Raw genomic sequence first — 27,360 nt, 5'->3', positions numbered from 1 at the left:
GACATAAGACTTTTGGCCTTTTGAATTGAATCCTCTTGTTTCTCAATATTGTAAACACCCGTAATACAATTATCTACATAGAATGAATTTTTTAATTTGTCAGCCACATCTAAAAAATCAGATGAACAATTATCGAAGAGATATTTAATAGATGCACCTAGTAGATAAGGGCTGCAGGAAACTCCAAAAACTACTCTGCAGTGCCTATACACTATTTCTCCCTCATCACTTGGATAGAAAAATCGCAAGTAATCTCTATCCTTCGGAGAAATTCCTAACTGCAAGAATGCTTTCTCTATGTCTACACTCAGACCAATAGGAAAAAATCTCATTCTGTCTAAAATATCAGGGACTAATTCTATTAAATTAGGTCCTTTCAATAAACACTGATTCAAAGATTGTTTTCCCTTTTCACGAGATGAAGCATCAAAAACGGGTCTTACCTTAGTGGTTTCACTATTCATCTTAATAACCGGTCTGTGTGGTAAAAAGTGGCATTTATTGTTTAATTCATTTTCCGGAACCTTTTCTATAATATTTAAATTTTCCCACTCTCTAAACACTTCTTGATATTCCTTCAAAGAATTATTTTCTTTTGCCCTCTTAATCATTTTTTGATGACATGTTTAAAGCAATGCTTTTATTATCTGATAAATTGGTAGATTCGCATTTCCAGGGTAATTCTAATTCATATCTACCATCGGGCAGAATAGATAATTTATTCTGAAAATCAATCTTGTAGTCGCAATGAAGATTTTTCGTTTTACTATTTTCCGTCGGGTCGGAAATATCCAAAACTTCAAGCTCCCATAAAGATTTCAAAGAAGCATTATTTACATCTAAGGAAAGACTTACTAGGGCATTATTCCTAACAGTATCATTTTCTTTACCCACAACCGTCCAACCCAGTTTTGTTTTGACTGCAGTTAAACCAGAGGGTAATTCTAGGTATTCGTCAGTTAACACTTTACCAATGACATCTGCACCTATCAATAAATCAATTTCACTTTCCTCACAAAATGTGTCACTGACCTCAATTTTCCTGCTTTTCAATTCCTCTATAATCTGAGCATTCTTGATTGTTGGAACAAATCCACATATCTTTTTTTCAGAAAAAGCTTCAAAACAACACCTAAAAGTGTTATCTAAATTGCTTATGTCAATAGCAAAAACAGAATGGGTTACAAGCGCAGTTTCCCTCCCCCAAACAAACCATGAATTACTTTCTTCTGTCGAATAGGATCAGCTTTCATTCGCTTCATAATTTCCTCCCCAATGTATGAACGTTGGGATCCCGAATCCAAGATAATCCTAATTTTTCTCTCTCGATCTTTAACTTTAATTAGAACACATAAAGTTTGCAAATAAACTTTCTCGCTCTTACTATTATTAGAAAGGGAAACATCCAACTTAGAGTCATTTTGTTTTATAGAACTAACATTCTGAGGACACATAAATTTTATATGATCACAACTGCAAATGGGACATTTAATATTGGCTTTACATTGGTTTTTTAAATGCCCAATTCTTAAACATGAAAAACAAACACCTTTCTTTTGTACAAGTTGCCTCTTTTCATTTAAGCTCATATTTTCAGCTTTAAAACACTTAGCACTCATATGAGGCTTACCACAAAATATACAAACATTTTGCTTACCTTTACTGGTTTCATTTGTACTTAACCAGCTCGGCAGCTGTTGCTAAATCTGAATTACCTGAAATAACATTTTTATTAAGACACTTAACAGAATGAGTAAATCCTGATTGTGCTAATCTAATCATTTCTTCCGATTCTACTTCATGCCTTAAAAAACACATTAGTTTTTCAAGCGTCTTTTCAGAACTCTTTTCCTGTCCCTGTTCAGAAGTTTGACTCTGCTCCCAGGCACGTAGAATATTCTCAGGTAGACACGACTCTACTAAAGGTCCCAAGAAATCAGCAAACTTTTCCTTGGTGCGTCTTAAGCTTTCCAGCGCTCGTAATTTACTTTCTATACTATCATAAAGTACTCCTAAGTCCGACGCTGTTCTGCCTGTTGTAGCATTCTTTGTAACAAGCCCAAGCAAATCTCTTACATAGATCTGCACCAGAAGATCTTCTCTACTCTTTCTTTCAGATGCTCGATAGCTTTGGGATAATTCGCGGCGGTAACAGGAAAACTGTTCAAAAGTTGAGCTGCCTTTGAGCCAGGTACTGCACTTTGCACTAAGTACAAAAATTTATCTTCCGGCACAATATCCGCATCTTCATGAATTTCGGAGAATTGGCTTCAAAAGCCTAAAAATTCTCTTGCATCTCCAGAAAACTTTTTCAGTTTAAGCTTAGGAAGTTTAAACTTTCTGTTTTTATTTTCTTTAGGATCTGAAATCGAAACTGAAGCAATATCTGTAGTAACATTCATCGAATTCAATTGTCCAATTTTATTCTGAAGTTTCACCTTTAAAGCTATAAAGGAATCTCTCTATCCTTCAGCCGCATTAAATTCATTTTCAAAATCAGCTTCCTTGGTTTGTTCTAAAACACTGCTTTGAGTACTGTTCAAGCATTCAAATTTGTCAATTAGTTGCCCCAACAACACTTGCAATCTCTCAGGATCCGTACAAGTAGGCAATTCTTCTTCCACAATCTTCGTAGTTAACGTAAACGAAGTACGTTCACTTTTACGTTTTGCTTTTAACAACTCCATTTTAACAAAACGCCTAAATCAAAACTACTCGAAATCACACAAACGTCCTGTCAAACGGACGCCAAACTTTTATGTTGAAACTAAATAACGTTTGCGTAATCCGAGTTCAGAAAACAAAACATTTATTTTACATATTTTAAAGAAATAACGTTCTGAAACAACATGTTTCATCCACACAATTAATCAACGCTCTCTCCAGAGCATTACGCCATCAAACTTGGCACACATCCAAAAGTACAAATCGAAGAATTACAGAAGCGTTGTTGCCACACAAGAAAAGACATATAGTTACAAACTTCACACAATAATAAAACAAAAACACAGTTTTGAAAAATAGACAACAATAATAAAAATAGTAATAATAAAATTCTTAACAATATTTTCTCGATTATGTAACAATATCTGAAGAAGAAGAACTAACTCTGAACTCTGTAAATCCTTTAAAGAAATAGATATAGTAAAATATATAAGGATTCAGAGAATTAAATGGGTAGGACACCTGTGCAGAATGGATGAAAATCGAGTAACTAAAAACATCTTCTTGGCCAGACCATTCGGCACCTGAAAAAGAGGGAGTCCTAAACTTAGGTGGCTCGACTGCTTGGAAACAGACTTAAGAATTTTAAAATAACCAATTGGATGTCCATGGCCAGGGATAGAAGAACTTGGAATTCGATTCTGAGGAAGGCAAGGGCACATCCTGGGCTGTCTGGCCATTGCAGAAGAAGTTAAAATAAAATGCACTTACCATGAATGCTTTTTCGAACAGCAGACATACCAATTTCATACCGCCTTTAACATGGCACCACATAATCACTATCGTATTGTTACGAAATGTACAGGCATGAAAAGATAGCTTACCCGCAAAGCAATTTTAGGGTTGTCATAAAATGGCAAGTAAAGGCAGGGTTGCCACATTTGGTGAGAAATTGCCCATTTGGCGACAAAATTGGTGATATACAATGGACGGATGGAAAACCTTCTGGAATGAATTCGTACCAGTTTAGCCCAGAATGTTCTCGAACACAAGCCGAAAGCTATATAAACCCTGCTAGTCCGCAGTATTGAGAGAGTGTGTCTCGTCGATAGGGCGTGTGAGAGTGCCTCGCATAGAGTGCGAGTTGGTGTGTCATCTAGCGAGTCAATCCCTGCGGAGTCGATCGAGTTGACAGCCCGGCAGCGAGTGCCGAGTGGGTCGTCAAATGCACCGAAAGAGTCTCGTAGTGTATCGTGGTTAGTGCTTCGTCGAGAGAACGTGTTGAGCTCCAGGAGCGACTGAACTGAAGAGTCGGGAGCTGTGCTCTGTGTGCCGTGAAGTGCATCGCGAGTTGTAGCGTGGAGAGTACGTGAAGTTTCGAGAACAACCAAGCAGAGTCGGGAGCTGTACCCTAGTGCTTTGCCGTGAAGCTGTCTCCATCGTGAATGCCTGATAACCTGGAGGCTGTGTCGCTAATCGTGTCAGCGTGTTTATAGTAGTTCATCGAAAACTGTAAAAATGTGTTTTGGAGTTGTCCTTAGAACACTGGCCAAAAAAGTGTGTTTCGATACTTCATCAAGTGTCATCGTTATTCACTCCAAATCTACGAACGTGAAGGAAGAAAATAACGTTAACAACTGGTGTCAGAAAAAGAAAAACGCAACAGTCAGATATGACAGCCAGACACACTATCCAGAAAATTCACATACTATGGTTCACAAATAAATGTTCAAAACCTTCTTTTCCTAAATACTTGTAAGATTTCCAGCCCATCCAAAAAATAGTTGTACAAGGCTCATTCTACTCTTTAATACATTTCATCAGCGTTTCCTTACTTCTATCATGCACAACCACTAAAAATAATCTACCAGACCCTCTAATCACTCCAGCAAAAGAGTTACCAACATCAAAAGGGTTGCCATACAATACGCAGTCGGGCCAGAAACCAGCGCAGAACACATATCCCCACATTTGGTGATCTTAAGGCACATATAAGAGTAGAACCAGTTTAATACAGTGGTGTAGCTAGGATGGGGCAAGTGGGGACATCTGCGCCCGGGCGCAGCATCCAAGGGGTGCCAAATTGATGCTACGAAAATTTTAATGAAATATTTCCCATTCTTAACACACAAAAAGGGGCACAAATTCTTCAGTTGTCCCCAGGCGCTGGAAACTCTAGCTACGTCCCTGGTTTAATATATATTATAGATCAGTAGATACATTTATTAATAACAATATTATGATACATTAATACAATTAATTACTATTTATACATTTGTCTTGCCTTGGATGAAGCAAATTTATCAATTACTTCATCAAAGTTGATAATTTCAAATTTTTCTCTTTCCACATTTAAAAATGCTAGATCACTTAGGCGACCTTGTCGCATCGTTGATTGTAAATATGTCAAAATTAATTTTAATTTGTTGAACGAACATTCATAGCCAGCATTTGATAATGAAATAGTAAGGAGTATTTGAAGTGCGACTCGAAGTTTTAGGTTTAGAAAAACATTTTCTCCATGCGATATTATAAAGGTAAGAGCTATAATGGTGTTTTAGGTTCAGTTTCTTTTCTACTGCAGAGTAACGTCTTGCAGTCCTATACACTGCTCGAAACAATTAGGGAATATTGTGAGTTCGATATGAAATAACCATATAATCGACAACATTTTTAAGAGAAGTAAATAGAAGAGGTTATAAAAAAAAATTATAATGTTTACAAAGTTGGGAAATAAAATGTAATCTGTGATGTCGAAAACTATGCATTTTAGAAAAGAAGTGAAAAGCGACCTGCAGCATTCTTTTTGAAGTAGGAGATTAAAAACGACATAAATTGAATGTTTTGTAGCAGTGAATACAATGTTTCAGCAAGATGACTTAGTTGAATCAGTAGCCTGGAAGGCCATTGATCGTTTACAGGAGAGTCAAACACAATTCATTGTAGTGGAAGTTTTCCAAAATGTCATTTCCAAACTATGGAATCAGTTTTTGAAAAATTTCTGGAAATGTTTACCAAAGATCGAGACAAGGTCGTATGCTTGCAACAGTGCAAAATCACGATCAGTATTTAACACTAATGGCCAGAAGAAACCACACTATAAAGGCCATTATCTAGCCAAAGCACCTTCAGAGGGCTACTGCTACCTGAGTTTTAACTCGAACTATTCGAAACCATTCCCGCCATTTGGTTTCTATGCTCGTAGGGTTTGTGTTTCGTTGACATAGGTTCATCGTGCTGTCGGCAGAGGGTGGGCACAGGAGCATCTTGTATGGGGACGTGTTGAGTGGCAACATGCTCATGAACGAGTCCCATTTTAGTGTACAACCTCACAATAAGCGGATTCTCATTTAGAGAGAACCTTGTACATAATACTCCTCTATTTGTGCATGAAAGTGTTCTATTTGGCTGAGTCAGAGTGATCATCTGTGCCGATATTTCTGTCAATGGCCGTACTGACCTGCACATTATCAGGAAAGGAGCACTAATGACTCAGCAATATAGGAATGAGATCCTCAGACTAGTTGTGCTCCCTTACGCTGTAGCAGTCGAGGATGAATACATTCTCATGGATGATAATGCCAGGCCCCATCTGGCTCAGCTAGTGAATAATTTTCTTGTCAACGAAGGAATCCTTCATATAAAGTGCCCAGTATGTTCCTCAGATATGAATTGCTTTTGGTGAGGGAAACCATACCTCTTATTCAATCTCATTTGTATCTGGAAAAACAAATTTTTATTTGTATTGCATAAATTGTACATTTTTTGTTTACTGACACATTTCATCAAAAAAAATATTATTCCTTTTTCATTGCTCCTTTTTCTTTTCTCATATCTTATCCCACCTCTACATCATATATCACTCAACAAAACATTTCCTTATCCGCAGTTGTATCCAAAATCATAATATCCCCGAACCGTTTTGAGCAAAATATTTCGACATACTGTTCCATTAAGGTCTGTATTATAAAATTCACCCAAGTTTTTAAAATTCTTTTCAAGATCATTATCAACATTATTCTTGTTTAATAAATGTTCAACATTCAATAAATATACAAATTTGGAATTACGATCACTTAGTCATGTAAATTGTATGCTTATTTCCTGCTGCAGATGATCAGGAATGCTTTTCATAATGTGAGAAATTTCATTTTCTGCGGAAAGGCCTGTATCTCTAGCCAATTCTCCTGGAATTTTTCAGTGTCTTTTAATACGGATTGTTGTATCAATACCCGGTTTTTCACAAAGAGGAATTACTTTTTTACAGATCTCGTTGAATTTCTGCAAGTTCAGTTGCAAATGATTCATGATCATGCAATGCTTCGCTAAAATTCATTTTAGGATCTTGTAATCTGAGCTGCACATAATTAGTTCTGAAGATTTCATGCCAGAAATGGACTTAAATTATGAAATTAAAATTCAGTGTATTTTGCAATAAAATTGTAGCTTTATTTCTATGTCACTTGGGTAGAACTGTCGTCTACTAATTTTTCTAATAGTCCTCCTAATGCTTCCAGCCCATCAAAAGTAGCACTAACCATTTGTGCTCTAACACTCTATTTTGTTTCAGATTTGTGTTTAATGCTTTTCTTTAAAGTATTTTTTAATTCCCATTGTAATATTCATTAATGAAATGTGATCGGAATTTAAGTTTTCAAAGTTAAATTTTCAATTGAGGCTGCATCTTTAGCATGTACTTCAGTAAATCTCCAAAAAGATCGTTCGAGAGAAACTTTTCTGCTGCTAAAATCAATAGCTACATACCTAAAGACTTGCAACATATGTTCTGGATGAGCGATATCAGGAGTTTAGCCAAATAAAAGTCCATAATATTACTTTCTTTTTATGTGAGTTACTATTTGATTATTATAGTTTAGCGACCAAATTAATAATAGTTCAAGGTTGAAGAGCTTATAATATAATAAAAGGCTACAGTGCATTGTTTAATAAAAAGCGTGAGCGGTACATGCATTTCGCTTGAAAAAAAAATTTCACTTTTTTAGAAAACAATGTTCAGAAAGAAAGAAAAAAAAGCTTTTTGCATAGGGAGATATTTGATTGATTTACAGCAAAAATTATGTGTAACATATTTCATCAGACAAACCAAGAAAATAAATAATTAATTATATTATAATAATTATTGATTTAAAACTTATTTTCCGGAAATCGATTAAAATAAAAATTGAAATTTTCCAGAAAATCTTGTTTGTCTTGGGGACCATTTGGTGCCCTTCTGCGAGAGGTGCAAGGGTCATGATAGACCCCCTTGCCCCTCTCTCCCTAAGCCACTGGGTTGGTAGATCATTCTGACATTTTTGAAGAAGCATTTAAGAGCATTTTTGAGACTTGTTTTTTTCGATAGACAATAAATAATAACAAATATGGGGAAATTGTCGATATAGTTAGATCTGTACATCTCATTCTGAAATCAATGTTTTCAACTTCGATAGGAGTGAAATGCTTCTCAGCATGTTACAGCTATTCTTCAGCCTCTCAATCAAGAGATCATATTAAATTTCAAACATAGTTATCGGAAGTTACTTCTGAAACAAATTCTTTCTACACTGGATAAAGGCAAAATTTATGAAGTGAATATTCATAATGTGCTGCGCCTCTTCAAAGCAGCATGGAATTCTGTTATGGGAGATGGTATTTAATATTGTTTAGCATTTTATAAATACAATTTCTTTAAAAAATCTTAATTTTCATGCAACTGATGAAAGTATACGAAATCCATTTTGATATAGTGACCATTCATTTACAGCATTTTTTTCCGTTAAAGGTGCACGAGGTTATTATAAGGATGTTATATGCTAACTGAATTAATATTCTAACAAAAAGTTTGTTCAACGGCCAAATAATTTGTTCACTGAACACCAAATGTTGGCTGTAAAATTCTACTTTTCATCAAATCAGTTTTTTTAATTAAATAGTAATGTTATTTTAAACAGTATGTTCATTTGCACAATTTTTGTGAAGCTGTGCTAATTATGCTTATTTAACAGCGCATTTACTGTATGTTAAAAATGGCATTATATTAAATGTTTAAAAACTGTATTTGCAAAATATGTTCATTTGTTCTTATCAGTATGCATTGTTCTGTGTGAGACTATAAATTTAAATGTTATAATTATAACTAAAATCGCTTCTGCAGTAGTTCACAGTTAAGAATATTATTTTTATTTCCATAATGAAATCTGTTAAAAGAACATTGTACATGAAATAATGTATCTTTTTTTTTTTTTAATCCTATTAAGGATATTACTGAAATTTTAACCAAATTCTTGTTTTATGTGGTTAGTTATTCCATTGTTTGTTTTAAAATTTAGGTTTTTAGAGGACTTGGATGAAGGAATATATATTCAACAAACTCTTGAAACTGTACTTGCTAATGAGGATGGAAGACAGTTATTGGTAAGTTTTCTGTCATTCAGTGGTATTAAATAATAATGTTAAACATTATTTCTTTCAGTTGAAGTAAATTCTTAGAAGAGTTTGCCGTTCTGTTAGAAGTGTTCTCTTAAAATATCTGAACAAAAGTTGGTAAATTTCAAGCAGCTGGAACATCAAAACATTACAGTTAAACTTTCAGCTTTCTAAATTTTGACGAAAATAATTCCAGTGATGTATAAATTTATAAAGTAATTGACAGATGAGTTTATTAGTTAATTTTTTTCTGATAAATTTTCCCCCTCTTTAAGTACATGTGTCTCTGCTTGTAAGTGTAGAATGGGGACTCTTTTTAACAAATGAGAAATTCCTCTCTCAAGAGAGAAAATGTTTAGTCTTAAACTGGTAGACTTAAACAGTAACAAAAATTGCTTGACAAAGAGTAACTAAGGTTAGTTGAAAGCGCGTTACCTTAAAGGACAAAATAAAGTTAGATTTAGTCATGATGTAACCATAATGGAAGCAGTTGTGTTAGTCATCTCTAGTAAAACCTCAGTTAATGAATTTAATTTGTTCCTGAAAGTAGTTTGTGTTCCAAAAAATTTGTAACTTAAAACAATTCTTGTCATGGAAATTAATACAAAATTGATTAATCCATTCATGAACGGCAGATTATTGCTTATTTAAAGTATGCATCTGTACTTTAACTGTCACTTTAGAGTACTAAACCAGTGGAAATCATAAAACTTAGAGCAAATTAAACAAGTAAAGTAGATGAAAAAATTAATTTAACCTTATGTATATGAAAGAGAGTGGATGGCATAAGTGATGAGGAAGAAGATAAAATGTTATTATTTAGATGAAGGGTCCCCTTCCATAAAAAAAAAAAATCAAGTAACTGCTTTTCTAAAGCATCTTCTTTTAACTTTTCTTTGTCACAGCACATTATTTGACCATGCTTGTGACTCACTGGACCTTTATTTCACTCAATTTGATCAGTGTGATTTGTTGTTGTCTATGTTTTAAAATGTTTCCAAAGTAAGGCATGGCATTGTCATTGAAAATGGTTTGGTATAGTTTATTACTACCTTTATTAAGATGTATCATTACATTGAACTTTGCATTTTACCGAAACTTAGGCTGAAAGTACTAGGTTCATCTTTTGTTCACCCCTTTTCCTTTGCAGACATTTCTTGTACAGCCATCTTCTGTTGCTTCTTTTGAAGGTCTTACAATCCCCCCCCCTCATAGTGAACTTATTACTGAGACACAATATCAAAAGTAACAAAAACATTCAGTCTCAGCCCTCAAAATCTCTACTTGCAACATATTCTGTCTGTAATTTCCACCATTCCAAATTTATTATCTTTTGAGCCAGCAATGGCTAAACTTCTGTATATATGTAATCAACTTTTTTCTTAAAAATATGGTGCAATCTACCTACTAAAATATTAATATTTAACACATTCAAACTTGTGTGTTGTGTGCTAATAAGTGATAATAGGGGAAGGGTATTAACCAATATGATATTTTATTAGTAATATTTATCAATTAAAAAGTAGCTATGTTTTCATAATTTGGTGTGTATGCAGACAAAAATATTGATAACGAATTTTTCAGTATTCGAATCAATATATTGAGAAAGATTATGGGAGAAGTCAAACAACAAGAGTCAGTGTAATATTTGTAAATTTTGTAGGACTACTTTTGATCTTCACTTAATATGTTTCACAAACAATAATCACTTAACACATAGACTGTATTCCTTCACTTTTATTTCATTACACAAATTATAAATAAGATGTTAGCGATATGAAATAATTGATATAAAATAAGCGAGCCATTCTACATGGCTGTCACAAACACAATTCTATCAATCAATTATCTTGTTGCCATACATAAAGTTCAAAGCTAAAGGAGGAAAAACAAAAGAAATTTACACTGTTTGCAACAATAAAATGAAGCAAACAATACTCACATAGATATCTTGGCACTCGTTGAAATCCCAGGGGATTTCAACAGTTGGAGCATTTTGAAACTTCTCAGTCTGTAATAAAAGATAAACATAAGAAAAATAATACAAAATATTATATGCGAAGCAGTTTATAGTTTTTAGTCTGAATAGGAAGAGGACACAATTTCACGACTGGTCGTTTTATGACACCATGACCAGTTTTAATACTAACAACTCTGACTCTATGATCTGAGCCCGGATGGACAGCAATTATTCTCCCTAACCTCCATTTAAGAGGCGGAATATTGTTTTCTTTGATGAGAACTAAGTCATTGACTTCTAAATTGTTATGACTTTTTTGCCATTTAGGTCTTTGCTGAAGCTGAGACAGGTATTCTCGACTCCATCTTTTTCAGAAGTGCTGAAAAATAAACTGTCTCACATGCCATCTGTCAAGGTGATTGAAGGAACTATAATTTAGGTCTGGTTCAGGTATGGCAGTTAAAGATGTTCCTATTAGGAAATGACCAGGTGTTAATGCAGTTAAATCATTTGGATCAGCCGATGTTGGACACAATGGCCTAGAGTTGAGACAAGCCTCAACCTGCGCTATCAAGGACTGAAATTCCGGATAGGTCAGCACAGTATCACCAGCAGTCCTTTTTAGATGTAATTTCATTGACTTTACTGCCGATTCCCATAGTCCACCAAAATGGGGAGATGATAGCGGGTTGAATATCCATTTTATTATCTCTTAAAGGCAAAATTTTGTGAATTTCTTGATTTTGCTTATATTGCAAAAAACATTTTCTGATTTATTTGTCTGCACCTTTAGTACAGCAGTCACTATAAATTTCAAATGGTTTCCTTCTTCCTGCAATAAATCGTTTCAATGCACTTAAAAATGCCTTTATTGACAAATCTTCTACCACTTCAAGATGTACTGCCTTGTTACAAAACACACAAATAAGCATATGTAACATTTAAATGATTTTTGTCCATGTCCTGCACGATGTTTAATCATGAACAGTCCAGAAAAATCTACTCCATTTCGATGAAATGGTCGCGATTGTGTTACTCTAGATTCCGGTAGATCAGCCATTATTTGACTTGCAGTTTTAGCTCTAAGTTTGCAACATGTGATATAAGGTCTTACTACTTTTCGGATAGCAGATATAGCAGCTATGATCCAAAATTGCTGTCTAATTAAAGATAGAAGAATTTCTGGTGCTGCATGCAGATATTTGAGATGAAAGTGTCTAATTATGATTTCTGTCGGATTGTGTTTTGAAGGTAATAAGATTGGATGTTTTTCATTTTCTGATAGTTGCGCATTTTTCAGTCTTCCTCCTACACGTAACACTTTGTTGTCATCTAAAATTGGACACACAAGCCAAGGAGGTTGCTGTTTGTAGGTAAAAGTGAAATCGCTGTATTATTCAGACAATACAGAAAGTTGCAGCTCGAATTTCATTATTAGATAAAAAAGACGTATTTCTTTCTAGATATGCTGCTTTTGAATTCGATATAAATCTTAATATCCAAGCAAATATGCATTGTAACTTTGGAAATGAAGATATATTTGATATAATAGCAAGTTCCTGTACAGGTTCAGAAACTACAAATGAGACTGTTTCACGTGCATCTTGTAATGCCTCTTCATCTATAAGAATATTTTTAGACAAGGCAATCTCACTGCAATTTAACCAAGAAGGACCATTCCACCACAATTGATGAGATAATAGTTCTGCAGGAAACAACCCATGTGAAGCACAATCAGCTGGATTTTCTTTTCCATCAACATGACTCCAGTTCTCAGGTAACATGGACTTATTTCAGAAACTCTATTGGATACGAATACTTGCCATTTTTTAGGATCTGACCTTAGCCATGACAACTCGATTTGTGAATCACTCCAAGCTTGCACTAAATCAAAATTTATAACTAAGGCAACTTTTACAGACTGAATCAAGCGTGCCAATAACACTGCTGCACATAATTCCAGTCTAGGAATCGTAATTGATTTTAATGGTGCTACGCGAGTTTTAGCTGTTACAAGTTTAACATTAATGTCAGAGTTATTGCAAATTTTGATATAAATAACTGCTGCATAACCCTTTTCAGACGCATCACAAAATCCGTAAAGTTCACATCGAAAATAATCAGGTAGCAGAAGTTTCATAGGTATATTTATAGAATTCAAAAGTTTAACTTCTCTACATAGATTTCTCCAATTTTGATCAATCTCTTCTGTTACAGGATCATCTCATGATAATTGTAATTTCCACAATTGCTGGAGGATCATTTTAGCGAGAATTACAAACTCAGCTATCCACTCCAATGGATCGAATAGCTTTGCTACGAATGACAAAATAATCCTTTTAGTCGGAACACTTTGATACTCTATTACACCGACATTACATTTGAATTCATCATTGTCCAGATGCCATTCCAATCCCAGAACTTTCAATGTTTTGTCTTCTATTACACAATGAATATTGTCACTATCTGTGTTAAGCCAGAGGTTTTTAACAATAACGGTTCATTTGTCGACCATTTGTGAAGCTCAAAGCCACCTCTTTTTAGCAGTTGTTGCAATTCGTCTATCAATGCAATACCTTCCGAACTATCTTTTACACCCGTTAACATATCATCAACATAAAAATCTCTTAAAACTATATTCTTTGCCTTTGGAAAGTTCAATCCTTCATCAATCGCTAACTGAATACTTTTGTTGCAAAATATGGAGCAGCTGCTGTTCCATATGTAACTGTTTTCAAATGACAAACTTGTATTTGTTTATACGGGCTATCTCTCCATAATATTCTCTGAAAATCTCTATCTTTTTCATGAACCTTTATCTGTCTGTACATCATTTTAATATCAGTGGTTATTGCAATGTTATGAAGTCGAAATCTTAGTAAAATACAAATTAAGTCATCTTGTATTTTTGGGCCTATCATTAGCGTATTTAAAGAAGCATCTGTGGTTGTTTTAGCACTTGCATCGAAAACAGCTCTCGATTTTGTTGTTAAGCTAGAGTCCTTCAACACAAAGTGATGTGTGATATAATAGTGTTTATTCTCTAATTCATAATCTGTGTCTGGCACTAATTCTACGTGTTCTAGTGAAAAGTACTCTTTCATAAACTGAATATACTGGTTGTAAATTTCTTTCATAGATAACAGCCTCTTCTACAAGTATTGAAATCTTCTGTGTGCCATTTCACGGGAGTCACCTAGTATATCTCTATTATGTTTGAATTGTAATGCAACTGAATAACGACCTGATGTGTGTCTAAAATGCAAGTTTTTAAAATGTTCTTCACAAAGTTTTTCTTCATTGTTAAAGGTTGTACATTTGGAAACTTTTCTAACTCCCAGAAAGAATTTACTAACTCATCTGTGTTTGTATTCAAATGATTTACATATACTGGCTCAAAATTTGTAGATTCAAAATTTGTAGTACCCAAAATTATCCATCCCAACCTCGAATTTAGATAAGGACCACGTCTGACAATTTCTCCCGTCATTAAATGCAGAAATACATTTACTCCAAATAAAATGTCAACTGGTTGTGACTTGTAAAATAATGGATCAGCTAATTGTAAATCACTGAAGTTATCAAAGATGATTGATGGCAAAGATACATAGGGAATGTTATCTGTCACCTTGTCCAGTACAAACGCTGATGTTGATATATGAATATCACTTTTAAAATGAGAAATGAATACTAAATCGACTTTCCCATTACTTATAGTATTAAATTCTCCTAGGCATGATACAGAAATGGAATTATCTTTCACTCGTAATCCTAATTTCTTCACACAATCCCTTGAAATAAATGATCTCTGAGATCCAGTGTCACATAAACATCTACACTTCACAAATTTTTGTTCAGAATTTTGAACTTTTATTAAAGCAGTACACAATAAAATGTGACTGGTTTGATTACTTTTTGCATTCGAATCATAATGAGAGGCACAAACTGTGGCTGAAACATCCTTAGGACTCGTTAATTCATTTCTTTTAGGGATAGATTGCGTAGGCGGAGATATACTGTTTAACTGAGTTTTAGTCTTTGAATTATTTACAATGTGCAAAATACTGTGATGCTTCTTAAAACAATGTTCACATGTATTTAAACTCTTGCATTTTTTGAGCAAGTGCATATTAGATAAACAATTAAAGCAGTAACGATTAGATTTTACAAATTCTATTCTTTGCTGTACCGATAAATTTAGAAATTCTGAACATTTGGCTAAACTATGATCTTCTTTACAATAACCACAACCCAAAGTAGCAACCAGAACATTATTCTTATTTTGAAACACAGATTTACTTGTTAATTTGCTATTTTGAAGTGCTCTTGCATAGTTTTTTAGGAATTCAATTAAAGTCATATGGAATCTCATTACATTTTAACTGACATTCCCACCATAATTTTGTAGAAGGGTCTAATTTTTGCAAAATAAAATAAGTCATTAAAGTGTCACCAAAATTATCAATGGTTTGATTCAATACTTCTAAAGAACGAATTACTTCATTAATATTGTCAACTAAATTTAAAATAGTAGAATTGAAGAAGGGTCTAATTTTTGCAAAATTAAATAAGTCATTAAAGTGTCACCAAAATTATCAATGGTTTGATTCAATACTTCTAAAGAACGAATTACTTCATTAATATTGTCAACTAAATTTAAAATAGCAAATGCTGATTCATTTTGAATAGTTGGTAAACTTAAAAAACGTTTAATATATGCCAAAATTTGTTCTCTCTTATTTAAATATCTTTCGTCTAACAGATTCCATGCTATTTCAAAATTACAATCTGAAATTTGAATGGTTTGAATAATGCGATATGCTTCACCTTTCAACGAAGCCTTCAAATACTGCAATTTTTGAGCGTTAGATAAATTTGTGTTATTTCTTACACAAGCACTGAAAAGATCTTTAAAAGCTATCCATTCTGTAATATTACCACCAAAAGTCAGTAATTTTAACTTGGGTAATTTAATATTGTCAAGAACCTGTTCTGAAATTACACTATTAGAATTATTTTTAATATTTTGATTTTTTAATATTTTTTCACCTTTAAATTTCCACAAATAAATTTTATCTGTGTACTCCTGAACATTATCTATTTTGTTTTCTAATTCTTTAGTATCTTTAATTGAACTTTCGATTTCAGAATCAAGCTTCCTTAACTCAGTTTCTTTTTGTTTCAATAATTCGACACATTCCTCTAGTTCTATTAAATTAATTTCATCTGCAGTTAAAATAGTTTCAATTTTCTTTACATAATTAGTAACATTCCTGCGTAAAACCACTCTTTTTGTTTTAAAAGTTATAAGTTCACTCATAATTGATCAATTCAAAAATAGAAATTGTTCTTAAATCACTTAACACTACTATTAAAACGAAATCGAAATACTCTTCTATGCTGTATTACAACATTTTTCTTAAAATCAGTTATAAACGAATTTTTAGTAGAATATAAATGTTCAAAATCCACTTACCTCACAAAGTGGAGTAGTTTTTCACCAACCATATGCATATTTGCATTATTACAATGCGCTTAGAACAGTCACTATCTACACTAGCACTCCGGCTCGACAGACCAATAATAAATGATCTTCACTTAATATGTTTCACAAACAATAATCACTTCACACATGGACTGTATTCCTTCACTTTTATTTCATTACACTAATTATAAATAAGATGTCAGTGATACGAAATAATTGATACAAAATAAGCGAGCCATTCTACATGGCTGTCACAAACACAATTCTATCAATCAATTATCTTGTTTCCACACATAAAGTTCAAAACTAAAGGAAGAAAAACAAAAGAAATTTACGCTGTTTGCAACAATAAAATGAAGCAAACGATACTCGCATAAACAACTTTCAATGGTTTAACTACAGTAGCATCTTTCTCAGCTAAGTGCAAATTTGCAACTTAGGCAGCCAAGGAAGCTTGTTCTGTAGTTAAACCGTCAAAATTAGTCCTGCAAAATATACAAATATTATTCTGATTCTTGTTATCTGAATTAGATATTATTCTGATTCTTTTCCAATAATCATTATTTGGGTTATTATTTTATCCTAAATTATTGAGAAAGATTTTTAATCTTCATCAACTTAAAACATGAAAAAAGCCAGTTGACATAAGTATGTAGATCCAAAACGAGAGTAAGTTATGTATGCTATGTTTGGTAATATTGGGATATTTTTCTTGACTGACATTTTTTCAAAAGTCTTTCTTGAGTTCCCTGGGTTGTAAAATTAGATCATTTTGTGGAGTTATAATTTCACTTAAGGTTTTCCCTTTCCCTTCCCTCCAGCATCATATTTTGCATTTAAATCCTTTTTGAAGGGAAAAGAGATACTGCACAATAACTTTTTCAAAACCATGAAATCTGTCATCATAGGTCATCTATCATCTTTTTAATTTTGCAGCATGTTTTTCAATGCCATAATTAAATTTTAATGTTTTTGAACATGATTTATTTTAGGAAGTGATTCAGATTTTGTTTGTATGCATTAATCTTACAGATCATTTCAATTATTGTCTTATTTTTGTCTTTGCAATTTTAAATTTAAATAACTTAATTTTGACATAAAATCTTTTACGAAATGCTAAATAACTGAATCAATTTCATCATTTAAATTTTTGCATTCTTGATCTGGCCCTTCAAGAAAAATTTTGAGTTTAATTAATGTCACAAAATTATTACTGAAATTTATTTCTTATTAGCCACCTTACATCAATATGTAGTAATAATTCTGGCTGTCCTTCATCAAGCTGCTACTCTAAGAGACACCATTTGAGGGAACTTCCTTGAAGGGAGTTAACAATTTTGAAAGCTATGTCAACAATTTTGAAAGCTATATTATTGCTTTTGTATTTAATCTTTTGCTGGCCAGCGCTTATTGGTAAATTATGCAGTCTTAGCCCCAAATACTGTTGGGTTGGCAACTAAATAATTGCAGATTTCACTGATAGATGGCTTCAGTTGAATTTTTAGGGTTGCAGACGTAGTACAAATGTAAAACACATTTTGTTATTTGATAGTTGGCAATTCAGATGTCAATCAGTAAAAAAAGTTTTTTGATCGGTTGCGTATCTTTCGTTTGGCGTTCGTTGAAAAATGGAAAATCAAAAGGAACATTTTCGTCATATTTTGCTTTTTTATTTCCGCAAAGGGAAAAACGCATTGCAAGCTGATAAAAAGTTATGTGCTGTTTATGGTGACGAAGCCTTAAAAGAACGGCAGTGTCAAAATTGGTTTGCCAAATTTCGTTCTGGTGATTTTTCTCTCAAAGATGAAAAACGGTCTGGTCGTCCAGTTGAAGTTGATGATGACCTAATCAAAGCAATTATCGATTTGGATCGTCACAGTACAACACGTGAGATTGCAGAGAAGCTTCGTGTATCGCATACATGCATTGAAAATCACTTAAAACAACTTGGCTATGTTCAAAAACTCGATACATGGGTTCATCACAAACTGAAAGAAACGCATTTAACGCAAGGCATTAACAGCTGTGATTTGCTAAAGAAACGTATGAAAATGATCCATTTTTAAAATGACTGATAACTGGCGATGAAAAATGGGTTGTTTACAACAATATCAAGCGGAAAAGATCGTGGAGCAGGCCAGGTGAACCAACTCAAACAACATCAAAAGCTGATATTCATCAAAAGAAGGTTTTGTTATCAGTTTGGTGGGATTACAAAGGAATTGTCTACTTTGAACTCTTACCACCCAACCGAACGATCAATTCTGATGTCTACATTGAACAACTAACAAAATTAAACAATGCAATTGAAGAAAAGCGGCCCGAATTGAAAAATCGAAAAGGTGTTGTATTCCATCATGACAATGCAAGGCCACACACATCTTTGGTCACTCGGCAAAAATTATTGGAGCTTGGTTGGCATGTTTTGCCACATCCACCGTATAGTCCTGACCTTGCACCATCTGATTACTTTTTGTTTCAATCTTTACAAAACTCCTTGAATGGTAAACATTTCAATAATGATGGTGATGTCAAATCGTACCTGATTCAGTTTTTTGCTAATAAAAACCAGAAGTTTTATGAACGTGGGATTATGATGCTGCCTGAAAGATGGCAAAAGGTCATTGATCAAAATGGGCAATGCATTACAGAATAAAGTTATTTAGTTCCATGAAAAAATTGTCTTTGATTTTCTAAAAAAAATCCGCAATTACTTAGTTGCCAACACAATAATTTGACATTATTTTTGCAATAGAGTTATAAATCCACGTATGTGATCCAGCATTCGTATGTTGTTATTGTTGACATATTTTTTCCAGTTTATTTGTTTTCTCTTCTGTTTTCTCTTCTGTTTCCTCTTTCATTCTCTCCATTTGTTTCTATCCATCTGTTGTCCTGTTTCATATATTGTTATTGAAACTAATTTAAAAAGTAATAGTTTCAAATTAGTGAGGAAGTTTTTAAAAGAAATCCACATGAATAAAAATAAGCACTTCTGCTCTGTTGCTTATATCTGCTGATTCTTTATACTGAATGGAAGAGCAAGAACATCTAATCAGAAGTCGATTTTAATTAAGTAGCCTAGGTTCAGACTTATTTCTCATTTTATCATATTGAGCCTTTTCACAAATCTATATCTTGTAATACAAAAATTCTTTAAAAAAAAATGTTGTTTCCGGATACACCAACAAAACTTCAGCACATTTATTCATAAATCCAGGAGACAGTAAATTTATCTGTATTATTCAGCATTTAAGTGATATTCCTCACCAAATTCACATTTAAAATCCTTCCATTGTAAAGTCAGAGTTTGAAAAGCATTAAGAGAGGGAGGGGAAAAAAATCTTAAATTTTGAAAGTCTTTTAGTTCTTAAAGATCAGGTCTTCCATCTAGACACATAATTCTACCAAAATGAGATCTATCTGATTCCTCTATATTAGGTTCATTCGCAGAACTGGTTTGAGCACTTTCTGTTAAATGCTTAAAATTTCCGTCTTCTGGTTCTGCTTTCTTTGATATTTCTTCTGTTTCACATTGAACTTCCACTGCGTATAACCCCTGTATAGGTCTAAGTAAATATCTGTCATCTGTTTTCGGCCGATATAAATGATTGATATTATCTCATATTAGAAAAATTTCTGCCACTTTTCCAGTTGGTCATGTTAATTATTTATTTTATTTATTTATTTATTTATTGTTATTGCTGCCAACAAAAATTATTTCTCTAGCTTTAACAATGTTGGTGATCCTTTTGCTAAGTGGTTGTAGTAATTCGAGGTATTCTCTTTTAAAATGAATTCTCAATTTCTCTGTAAATTACCTTTCCCTTGAATTTCATCTCAGTCCAGTTCTTTCATAGTTGTATTTACCGTAGTGAAATTTGTTCATTTATTTGAATAAATAAGTTATCCCCTCCTCTAGCAATGAACCAATGCAGAGCTTAGATAAAGGCACTATTAAAGACTGTATTAGCTCAATATTTATAGTCTGCATATTGTACACATAAAAATAATGACTCAACTTATATATTTAGACTTTGTAAAACTACATTCTTCTAGATAACTCAGAGACTTGTAAAAAGTTAGAAATTTTCATTCAGTGTCTTGGAAAAGAAGAGAAGAGAATTCTCAGTGCCCTTGTTTTGTTTTTTTTTTACAACTCGTGCAATTTTGGATAACAGTTCCTGCACTTTTTTCTTTCTCTTAAAATCAATATCTTTTCTCTAAGTATGGTGAGAAGAGTTCTAGTGTGCTTATGATGTTGATGTGTGTGTTCTCTTAGCAGTGCATTGTGACCTAGAATCACACAATAAATATAACTGTTTTCTTCTCATTCTTGTTAACAACATTCATGACTAAAGTTTGTAAATAAATTTCAGACATTTTCTTCTGAGAGTTTGTTAACATCACAAGCTTGTTTCTTTTCATTAGGACTGTTTTCATTTCATCTGTTTTAGCTAACATCTTAGATCTTTCCCTTTACATATAGCACATTACACACGCTACAAGTGCTTTACATTTTGCACCAAGATGTCCTTATATTGAGCATACCATACAAGCTCCCATGTAAGAGTAGATTGTTAGATTGTCTTTCTTCTAAAGAATCTGTAATAATTGCAGAGGTTTTAGAAGTATGTGATGTTTTACCACAAAATATGCATACTGAATCTTTATTAACATGATTTTTATTGGTGCTTAACAATGTTGCTACAGTAGGGAATTACTTATCATTTCATTTTTATTTTCATACGCTGCCTTGTTATTTAATTTATACTTATTAGCTTCAAAATAATTATATCTTTATTTTAGTCATTCTTTTTCTTCTACCTCAATTTTAAAAAATTCTAACATATCACTCAGGTAGTCGTCAAGAATTTTCATTGATGTCTCTTAAATCACTCTCTGTCTTTCCAGATAATTAAGAAGTATTTTGGAATTGATGACTTGACTAAAGCGAGTAACATTTTAGTGTTCTTTCCTTTAGTAACACCTAATGTGTTTAATGTGTACAACTGCACTTCTAATTTGCCATAAAGCTGTGCAACTGACATATTAATATTCGATTAAAAATTAATTTTGGTAAAAATATATTTCAGGGTGCCTCTTGGCGAAAATTGGCAATTTCTTGGTGCCATTCCTGTTTACATCCAATGCCCTCCCCAGTAAAATGGCATCCAAAACATAATGCAATAAAACATAATTAAAACAAAAGGACAAAGTTTACAGTTGGGTACCTTTTGTTTTTTTTGGTGATTCTATTTTGATTCGAAGATCGGCACCAGCAAGGCACAATTTCAAGATGGCTGCTACACAAGACAAAAATAACAAGTCAAATGATTGCACAGACTCGTCCATGTACACATCAATTTATTTTCACTTTAAAAAACATCATCAGAGAATTGCACAAACTTGGCATTGTGCACTGCCTTGACTTTGTCAATGTTGGAAAAAAAATAGCCATTGTAGCCAGATACACTACTAAAACTTAAATATGTTCATAAACCCAGGAGGCTATAAATTTATCTGTAAGATTTAGCAGTTTAAGTGATGTACTTGGTCACATTCATGTTCAAGAACATCTAATGTTATATAATATAGTGCACCGTGGTCTGTGAAAACTTTTTCGTAGTTCGCAGAAAAATTGGGACATTGTGTTTTGCAGTGTGGGTTCAGTGAAGTGCATGATGCAACCAAAACAGACTAGTTCACGGCACAAACATTTATTTCTAACTAACTCATAAAACAGCAGCGATGCGCTAGTTGCATTACATTCTCTTCTACTCTCGTTCACAGAGGTTCTCAGGTATAAGAGTACTGATACTCTCAAAATCAGATGCTACATCCCTCCCCACTTATTTAGAGATTTAATCTCTGAGGAGCCTTGTTGATGCGCGAAGATCGTCTAAGTTCTGGCTAGTGTTGCTGCAACTCTTTATCAGGATTCACTGGAATGACTGGCTCAGTTTTCCTTGGAACTGAGGAGGTTTCAAGACCGGCTGAAGTGTGCACAGCTTCACTTCTTTGTTCGATGTCCTTGTACGGAGCCTGTGGCTTCATGTTGCCATCTGAAGTAGCAGCCATACGAGATTCATAGATTGCCGGTGCAGACGGAACCTCGCTCCATACCGATCTGATCTGATTGACGTGCCGGCACAGTAAAGTTCCTTGAACATCAATGGTATAATGCAGCGCTCCATCCTTGTTTGTCACTCTGCGAATTTTCCATTGGGAATTTGTCGATCTATAATCCTGAATGGCAACCTTTTTTCCGATCTCAAAATTTCTGTCTTTGAAATCATAAATATTCCTTCGGATGTGTTCTTCCGCTCTTTGTCTAAAATTTGGAACAACTAAATCAATTCAAGTTCTAATTTCTCTTTTTAAGAATAACATTGCTGGACTTAACAAGGTTGTCAATTTCGGTGCCTTTCTATAATTCATGAGGAATATGTCAAGTTTTTGCTTAATATTTCCTGGATAACGTTGCATTTCCCCTAATGTTTGTTTAACGGTGTAAACGTACCGCTCTGCTTGCCTGTTACTTGCTGGTTTAAATGGAGCACACGTTTTGTGTTTAGTTCCATTATTCCTTATAAAAATTTCAAATTCCCCCGATGTGAACTGAGGACTATTGTCACTCACTACTACTAAAGGCAGTTCGTATCTTGCAAAACAGTCTCTCAAACATTCAGTTGTCTGAAAGGAATTTGTTGACTTTAAGGTATACACTTCTAACCATTTAGAATGTGCATCAATGACAATCAAGAACATTTGTTCAAAAATAGGGCCTGCAAAATGTACATGAATGCGTTCCTGAGGCGCACTTGGATATTCCCAGTGATGGACCCTTGCCCTTACTGGATCTGATTTGAACTTAATACAATCATCACAGTTCTAGAAACTTCTTCGATATCATGATCAATTCCCTTCCAAAAGACATAAAATCTGGTGATTGCCTTCATTTTAACGATTCCTAAATGTCCTTGGTGTAATTCTTCGAGAATTTTAACTCTTGAGTTTTTTCGAAACAACTACCCTCTGACCACTCATTAGTCATCTTGTAAGGTGTACTCTGCTTCCCTACCTTTCAAACTTTCTCCAGATTTTAATTTCATATAAAAACTATTTAATTCTTCATCAGCTCATGTTTCCTGTGCTATCTCCCTAGCTGTTACCGGAAGAGTTTAAACTTGGGAGAGTTTGAATATTTCAACATCGTCCTTAATGCTTAAATCTTGGACTTAAAAGGCAGGCGCGACAGGTAGTCGGCATTACCGTGTTCCTTGGTATTTCGATACACAATATCAAACTGATATGCCTGCAATATCAGTGCATAATGTAAAAGTTGGGTGGCTGTGAGGATAGGAAGTCTTCTTTTCAATTTGAAAATAGCCACTAAAGGTTTATGATCTCCTTTATGATCTCCTCTATGACCAGAGAAAATCGTCTCCCTTTTAGATATAGATAAAACTTTTTGACAGCCCAAACAATGGACAGTGTTTCTTTATCGATTTGGGCGTATTTCTGCTCTGTGTTAGTCAGTGTCCTCGATGCGAATGCTATAGGCCTTTCTGTTCCATCAGACAAAACATGCGAGAGCACTGCCCCAAGACCTACCGGAGATGCACCAGTAGCCAGCATTAACGGTAATGTGGGATCGTAATGCATTAAAACTCTGTCTGAACAAATTTCCTTTTTTATTTTTTCAAAAGTGATTTGGCAGTTTTATGACCAACCCCATTTAACATCTTTTTTTGTTAAATTATTTAAGGGATGTGCCAAAGTTGCCGAATTAGGGCAAAATTTGCATAAAAATTCACTAATCCCAAAAAGCTTTTGATGACTTGGACGCCTTTCGGCATAGGGGCATTAGCAACTGCGCATCCATTTTATGCCCTAAAAATTTAATCTCATTTTGAAAAAAATTACTTTTAGTTAAGTTTAATTTTAGGCCATGCTCCTTGCATTTTTTTGAAAATATTTCCAATGCTTTTAAATGGGACTGATCATCCGGTCCTGTCACTCGAGAATCATCCATAAAAATTTTAATTACTTCGATCCCCTGAAATAATCCCTCAACATAGCGCTGCCAAATAGCTGGGGCCGCATTTAATTCATACATTAAGCATTTACAAATATACGAGGGTTGGAACTTTAATAGTGGCAACACAGCTGAAAAAATGCTACGCAACAAAACCAAAGAATATCACGTATACCATGCGTAAACTACATACTTACCTTACCTCTCAGCAAAAAGACTCGTCCTGCCTACGTCATGCGCATGCAGAGTGAAGAACGAATCCTTGTATTAGCTCGCGGTCTAAAGTAAGTGTTGTCAGGATGTTTTCAAAACAAGAACAACGATGTTGGATAAAAATTTAATGTGCCAGAGGTCGTACAGCAGGACAGTGTCATCAAGGGCTTCAAGAGGCTTGTGAAGAATTTGCATTGCCTTACAGAACCGTAGCAAGATGGGTGAAAGCATTCAATAAAGGATGCCAAAACGTGGCAGACATGCTGTGGCCAGGTCGTCCGAGTGTCAGCGATGCAGACGTGCAAACTGTTGCCGCACTAATGGACAGTGATCGCCGCCAAAAGATTCGTCAGCTGGCCGGACAAACAGGATTAGCGCATACGACTGTGCTGCACATTCTGAAGGAACGCCTGTCCATGAGAAAAATTGCTTCACGATGGGTTCCACATCAATTGACGGAAATGCAGAAATGGCTACAATACGATGCTGCCCGAACTGACCTGGAGCGCTATGAGCGCGAAGGAGATGCTTTTTTAAGCCGTATCATTTCGCTGGATGAGACTTGGGCCCGATCGTACCAGCCAGAACTGAAACGCCAATGAAACGAATGGCGTCACCACGACGTTTGAAATTTTGTCAGAACCCCAGCAGTGTGAAAGTTACGGTGATTCTCGTGTATGACTGTGATGGTGTCATCCTAATGCATACTGTTCCCCCACAGCAGACCATCACTGCACAGTATATCTGCTCATTTTTGGAGCACAATCTCTGACCAGCTTTGAGAAAAAAACGGCGACACTTTCAGAACGCTCCTCTCATTTTGCATGACAATGCTCGGCCACATGCAGCGCAAGCTATGACTGAGTTGTTCAAGCGATGGGGCTGGGAAGTGCTTTACCATCCACCATACTGCCCAGATCTAAGCCCTTGTGACTATGACTTAAGTTCCTAAGATGAAGGAACCACTTCATGGCACTTGCTTCCAAACTGTTCCTGAGATTCTTGCGGCAGTAGACCGTTCCATTCAAACTATCAACAAAACAGACGCTGCTACAGGTATTCTGCGACTTCCACATCGTTGGAAACGGGTTGTGCACAATGCTGGCGACTATATTGAAGGACTGTAAAACATGGTGGCATGAATCACTTTTGTATTCCTTGCAAATAAATAGTTGCCACTATTAAAGTTCCAACCCTCGTACAACCCCTTATGCGTGTTTATTGTTAATAATCGTTGGCTCTCTGAACGCACCTTCATTTGTAGATAAGCATGGCTGAAGTCAAGTTTCGAAAAACTTTTACCTCCATTAAGGCATGAAAATATTTCTTCGAGTTTTGGTAATGGATCCTGTGGCACTTCCAAATTAGGATTCAGAGTCACAGAATAATCAACACAAAGCCTAATGGAACCATCAGATTTAACAATTGGCACAACTGGTGTTGCCCATTAAGTCTCAACCCTCTCAATGATACCTTCTTTCTCAAGCCTATCAATTTCTGATTCAACTCTATTTTTTAATGCGAAATGTACCGGTTGTGACCTACAAAATATTGGTTGAGTACTAGGTTTCGAATTTAGTTTTACTTTGTGATTGTTAATTTCACCTAATTTACCGTCAAAAATTTTCTTATACTCCTCAAGCAATTTTTTTAAAATTCATTTCACTAGAAGTTTTCAATGTTTTGATGGCAATCCAATCGAGATTGATTTTATACAGTCATTCTCGGCCGAAGATTGTGTCCCGTATTATTTATATTTTTATGTAGATTCAATATAAGAAATGGCGAGCAACAAAACCTATTATGGAATATAAATTATACTTTTTTTTATATAATTTTAGCTACTAGTACTTTTAGCGAAATTCCTTCACTGAATTTAGAGACTTTTTAGTTACTTTTGCAGGTGTATCTAGCGACATTTGAAAGTGAGAGTTGGCATCTATAGGTTTGTTACTGTTTTCAGCATTAGCGCTAACTGGAGTTCTTTTTCCTTTTGAATTACAAACATATGCTATAGTAGTCATTAATAACACAGTTTTTCTTCATGTCAGCAAGTTGATAGATTTTTATGAGAACCATCTGCATTCTTGTTTATAATTGCATCACTGGAAATTTCCATTTTTGTTTTTTCTCTCTGATGATCATAGTGCCATTGCTAAGTAAGCGATGATTATTATGTTTATAATAATTAAAAACTGGCGGTATAACACTTTCAGTTTATTGATATTGCTTTGCGTTTGCCGGTTTGGTCTTCCTTTTTGTGAAGTTTCTTTTCAGTGATATGGAAATGTGAAGCTTTCTGTACAAGGTAAGATTTTTGTACTTTTCATATAATTTTTCAATGTGAACGAAATATGTGTATCAGGAGATGTTAATAGTGTTTTAATTAATAAATAATGATAATCAGGGGCATAGCCCGAATTTCCATAAAGGCATGCTGCAGAACACCAAATGTTTTGATTATTAATTAACACATGAAAATTAGAATTACATGTATTGGAATGTTGAGTATTGTTTTTGCATATCAATATGTTGTTTTTAAGGTCTTATTTAAGATTTTTTAAAAATTCA

General features: G+C 34.2%; 1 protein-coding gene across 2 annotated transcripts in view; it reads left to right on the top strand.

The window, feature by feature from the left end:
- Strump (WASH complex subunit strump) overlaps positions 1-27,360 on the top strand; it is a 272,405-nt gene that overhangs the window by 28,899 nt on the left and 216,146 nt on the right. For both annotated transcript variants that reach the window (XM_085825272.1, XM_085825271.1), the window contains exon 3: positions 8,994-9,078. In XM_085825272.1, the coding sequence (XP_085681398.1) occupies positions 8,994-9,078 (85 nt within the window). The remainder of the gene's footprint in view (positions 1-8,993; positions 9,079-27,360) is intronic.

This window comes from Stegodyphus dumicola, chromosome 10, assembly GCF_044657685.1.
Source record: "Stegodyphus dumicola isolate Sdum_Otavi_A_Nest chromosome 10, ASM4465768v1".
Taxonomy (NCBI): domain Eukaryota; kingdom Metazoa; phylum Arthropoda; class Arachnida; order Araneae; family Eresidae; genus Stegodyphus; species Stegodyphus dumicola.
The sequence above is the reverse complement of the archived record's forward strand: the minus strand, read 5'-3'. Positions and strand labels throughout refer to the sequence as shown.